Consider the following 4,971-nt stretch of genomic DNA (forward strand, 5'->3'; position numbering starts at 1 on the left):
TATATATATATATATACATATATATATATATATTATATATACACATACATGTATATATGTATATATATGTATATATATATATATATGTATATATATATATATATATATATATATATATATATATATATATATATATATATATGTAATATATATATATTTTGGGAGGGGGTTGGGGTGTGGGGAGGAAACACACTAGAGATTAGATGCGTTGACATAAGATGCATTCGGTCTTTATGCTTTACAAAAAAGATTTAGAATTTACGTTGTGGGATAGTCGAGTATCATTAATGCTGGACACTTCAGTTGCCATCGCTGAGATGGGATGAGTGGTGCGGTGGTTATTTTTCCATGTTAAGCAAATTGAGACCTACTCAGTGACAGACTGAGAGCACAGGAAAAGTTGCCGAAATGTTACCAGCAGCACAGCTAGACATTCCAAATGAAATATAAATAAAGAGCATAAGCAATAAACAGGTATGAAACAAGTGAAACAAACATTCAGGTAAGAAAGCTTAGTTCATTTCATTTGATATGCTGCTTACAAAAAATATGGATTTGGAGTTTGAAAGTTGCACAATACAGGTATGATTAAAAAACAAAAACAAAATATATCTAGCTCAATTTCATCTGATGGGCATTCCAACTTGCTGCCGCTTTACTTACACTGATGATGCCCTAAAAGGCACATTCAGGTCAAACTCAACTGCGGGGCTTGACATGACTTTTGATTCTAAAACACAATGGGCGGCTGGAGACCATGTGAAATAAGACAAGGGGTTTCTTTTTTCAGCACATCGCCTCCCACTGGCGGAAAACTGAACGGTCTAACACTTGAACGGACGGGTCAGAGACGTTGCTGAGGAGGAACTCCAGACAGTCACTTCTAGGTGGTCTTAACCAAATCATACACATGGATGTGGACGTCGTCGTCGTATTTGATGTAATACACTGTGGGCTTAGCTGGGACCTGGAAGATGACCAGGCCTGTCCTCTTTAGGCCGTTATCTGTGACATACTCCACCTGCTTACCCACAAGGCTCTCTGGCTCCTCACCTGGTTTCCTGTCTGCTGGCAGCAGGTGTTTGTTTTCTGGAGGAGAGATAAAACAACACAGTCAGAGTTGTTGTTGTTTTATATGCAAGTTTTCAAGTTGAAACATAACATCATGTAACTATTATGAAAATACTAGAATTACAACGTACTATATAAAGTTCTGAATGAAAATTGTGATTTTATAGACACAGACTAAAGTATAAGTCTGGGGAATTAATGCACATTTTTCAAAAGGCTTTTGTTATTGTTAATTCTAATTACTCCTGGACAGATTTGAATCTTTTAAAGTTGAACATACATGCACAGCGAATACTTCATACACGGGCTCTGACTTTCATACCTGATTCAGGTAGGACACGCAGGTCTCCGTCCTTGTAGTCGTCCCACAGCTGATACATGTACAGCACCGGGTCCTTCTCGTAGGTGATGTAGTACCAGTGGGTCATGATGGGGGCTCGCGACAGCACCATACCTCGCCACTCGTTTTTCTCTCCATCCTCCTTCTCAAACAGATGTTCCACTGCTCTCCCCACCAGCTCCTCTGCCCCAGGAGGCACCTTGATCTTATTGTTCACTGTGGAACAGAGAGAAACTTTAATCTCGAAACATAAACGTACTGGCAACGACCAGTGATGCAGAGGGCATGTATGGGTTGGGGGATGACCGACAGAGAATCATCTACACTACTTTGCAGTAGAATATTCTTGTACTTATTGCACTAAACCCATTTAGGATGAGGCAGTTCTTTTCTATTATAATGTGTGATGCGGGTAATTTTAATCAAATTAAAATTACAATCTCAATTCTAAATGAGGTCGACTCTGCAGCATTTTCATTCTGGACATCAGCTGCATTAAAACAAGCGCTCCTACTTTCTCCCTCAACAAATGGCAATGCTGCAATATGAGATGCAGAAGAGCGAAAGCCGGCAGGCAGGGAAAAAACAGCTACAAGGCACTGGTGCTCTGTCAAACCACAGAGTAGCACTTTTCAAACAGTCGTAAAAATTGATGGAACACCACCTTTCCAACAGCATGAGAAAAAAAGCTGCAAAATGAGAAGTGAAAAAATGAAAATGAATGCAGAAGAATACCCCGCTAATTGAAGTAACAACTACCACCACAGCAAATTAAAAAACCCTACTCTGCTTGAAACAGTTGTTTCCAGATACAGAAAAGACAATGAAAGGAAAAATAATAAAGTGTACACAGTATTTTACACCACAAATCTGGATAACTAATTCACATGTCACCACAATGTGAAATATGACTAAGCTTGTTACAGTCAACTATCATGTTGTCCTGTCAAATGTCATCTTCTGTAACCAATATTAGATTCAATTTGAAGAAGCACACCTACTTCTCATCATTGAGAAAAAAAAAATACTAAGAATACAATGAGAAGACGAAAGACTAAATTTTATTGTTTGTGTTCAGTGTCAGACGTTGCAGTTATGCTAAAAAAAAAAAAACACACACACAAAAAAACAAAACAGGAATACTCTTTCACCAAGCACCATTATATTTTTGTTCGAGTTCCTTTTGCAGATAAGTGTGATAAATATTGAAATGTGAAATGTGATCTCCATTCTAAGCAAAAAAAGATTATTCTCATTTCATCCAGAATCAGGCAGCAATAATTTAAGATTCTATATAGTCATTATAATCAGATTAAAATGCTAACAATACTAACAGTAAATCAGACAAGGCTGAGCATGTTGGACAAATTAACAGAGTGCAGAGTAAAGAGAAAAAAGAGATGGTAAAAGAAAATTGCACAATGGCAGAAGATAATGTCATTTCACTCACCAACTTTCTCTGACAACACCTGCAGGTTGGACACCCGATTATCCTTGAAGAGCTCGATGCCGTACACACAGTCGAAACCGTCGTACTTGACCATGTAGAGGGAGCTGTTTACGGTCAGGCGCTCCAGGACGGTGCCTTTCCACTTGGTGATGTTTCCTTTCTCCCGCCAGGTGTGCTGAATTCTGCGGCCCAGCAGGTTGTCCGGGTCTGGGCTCATGGTCGACTCGGGGCTTTCGCTCAACTCTCCACTGCTACGCTTCCTGTTGATCGTGAGGCCACAGTTACATTATTAGCACTGGAGAAGTCAGGCAGCAGTCTCCAACTGTACTGTTATCCAGCATCCAGGGTGTTAAATGAGTGCTGTTGCTATAGAAACAGAAAGTTTTGTTTATGTGAAATGTTGAATATGGCTCTCCAGGGAGTACCTGGTAAAGCGAGGGCCATTTAATTTCTCTTAATTCGCATGGTATAATGATATATATGAATATACACAAAATAAAACTTACCTTCCCCGTTTCTTTGACATGATTCCATAAATTCAAGCCGCCCTGCGACACACACACACACACACACACACACTGTCTCGGTTATAGGGTCTGACACTGACAGCCAGCATTGGAACTCGCCACCGACCTGACGACTTATTTCATATTTGAAATCGAAACATGTACTGCACTCAGTTGTGACATACTGCTCTATGTTATCCAACAGGTCGAGGGAACTTCCAAAAAATAAATGGCCAACCGGCGCGCATAAGCAACCGGATGTAAACAATAAAACTGCGACAAGCTTGAAAGCTAAGCTAACCTGGGCTTGCTAAATGAAACAGCTACACTTTTTTTTCTATCTGTAACTACAACCATATGGGTGATAAATGTGTTACTTCACCCAGATTAGTTAAATAAATACCGACGTGTCGGGTGTCGTCCTAAGTTTGAAGCTACAGCGTTTACTAAAATTAGAAACGGCAGGGTAGCAAACGTCAACTCGTCTTGTCGACCAGTCAAACAGAATAATTGAAAAACCCCAGAGGTTTTTGGCGTGACAATTTTTTCACACAAGCTAGCCGAACAAAAGGAAATACATCGCCATGTAAGCGCTCATTTTTTCCACACTCGTTACAACGTTAGCTCTGACATGAACGGATAAAATAAGGACTGACCCTCGGATATGTGTTGACGTTTTCAAGACGGTGGAAAGTTCGTCATCCAAAGAGGACCAGATTAAACTGTTCACCCTACCTGATCAATAATTTCACATGTGTTTGTCTTTGCAGCGCAAATTCCACCACCTAACGCAGGCAAGATACACGGAAACAGTCCTTCAAAGACTTCAAAGACCAGAAACTAGCTGGAGCCCTTAAAGGATTCTGGGGCTTGTAGTCAGCTCGTCATTTTTTCCCGTGATATGTCGCTGATATGACCATCAAATAGCCGGGAAGCCGCCGTTGTTTTTACATTTCCACGCGTCTTATTGTTGCTACATGTCGGATGTTTACGTAATCAACATTTTGTTCTCTTGGATATATGAATACGTTCGAAAAGAAGGAAGCCGCTAAAACTACATCTCCCAATATTTACGAGGCCTCCAAATTAGGACCACATTTTCCCCTCCTTTGTTGACTGTTCCGCCCACCTTTATCACAACCCTAAACTAAGAAAATTCCTAAACATGTTAGAATTCATCGCAATCGCTGACAAAAGCTAATCGCTAAAAGGCTAATAACATTAATTTATAATTGCATTTTTCTGGAGTTAATTTCATTTCACGTAAATTGATCAAATATGTTATGATTAGATTATTTTAAGCCAGTAATTACAAGTGACATTATATATTTGCTGCGGAGTTGGTTGAAACATTCAGTCAGCACAGTGCATGAACATTCTCATAAACAGGAAATAAAATGTAGATAGTTTTGGCTTATCGTTGTTAATTTCTTAACCTATATCATTCAGTCACAATTTGTTTTATAATATTGTCCACTCTGATTATTAAGAAATTTCAGGTCACGCATTTAAAAATCATTCAATTACAGTAAATGATATATGTAAAAAGGATTTCACCCAATTTCTGCCACAAGATGTCAGACTACACACAAAATCTGTGCCAC

General features: G+C 39.2%; 1 protein-coding gene across 2 annotated transcripts; it reads right to left on the bottom strand.

Moving 5' to 3' along the window:
- Nucleotides 1-209: 209 nt before the first annotated feature.
- On the bottom strand, nt 210-4,233 carry LOC142885067 (spindlin-W-like). Of its 2 annotated transcripts, none has more exons than XM_076021171.1 (5): nt 4,103-4,233; nt 3,368-3,409; nt 2,862-3,121; nt 1,394-1,627; nt 210-1,089 (listed from the first exon to the last, which is right to left on the bottom strand). In XM_076021171.1, exons 2-5 carry the CDS (start codon nt 3,385-3,387, stop codon nt 884-886), a joined length of 720 nt encoding a protein of 239 aa, XP_075877286.1. In that variant the 5' UTR covers nt 3,388-3,409; nt 4,103-4,233; the 3' UTR covers nt 210-883. The 2 variants fall into 2 exon arrangements, with proteins under 2 accessions (XP_075877286.1, XP_075877285.1); XM_076021170.1 differs by having other exon boundaries at nt 4,024-4,205.
- Between the last annotated feature and the right edge of the window lie 738 nt (nt 4,234-4,971).

Source organism: Nelusetta ayraudi, unplaced genomic scaffold (assembly GCF_046127955.1).
Source record: "Nelusetta ayraudi isolate G7.1 ecotype Tasmania unplaced genomic scaffold, CSIRO-AGI_Nayr_v1 ptg000011l, whole genome shotgun sequence".
NCBI classification, from domain to species: domain Eukaryota; kingdom Metazoa; phylum Chordata; class Actinopteri; order Tetraodontiformes; family Monacanthidae; genus Nelusetta; species Nelusetta ayraudi.

What these genes read in the sequence shown, in the direction of transcription:
- LOC142885067 (XM_076021171.1), bottom strand. Translation starts at nt 3,387, where the DNA reads ATGTCAAAGAAACGGGGAAG. An exon ending in GGTGTTGTCAGAGAAAGTTG is followed by an intron (nt 1,628 to 2,861) that starts GTGAGTGAAATG and finishes TCTGTTCCACAG; the next exon opens with TGAACAATAAGATCAAGGTG. An exon ending in GCGTGTCCTACCTGAATCAG is followed by an intron (nt 1,090 to 1,393) that starts GTATGAAAGTCA and finishes TCTCTCCTCCAG; the next exon opens with AAAACAAACACCTGCTGCCA.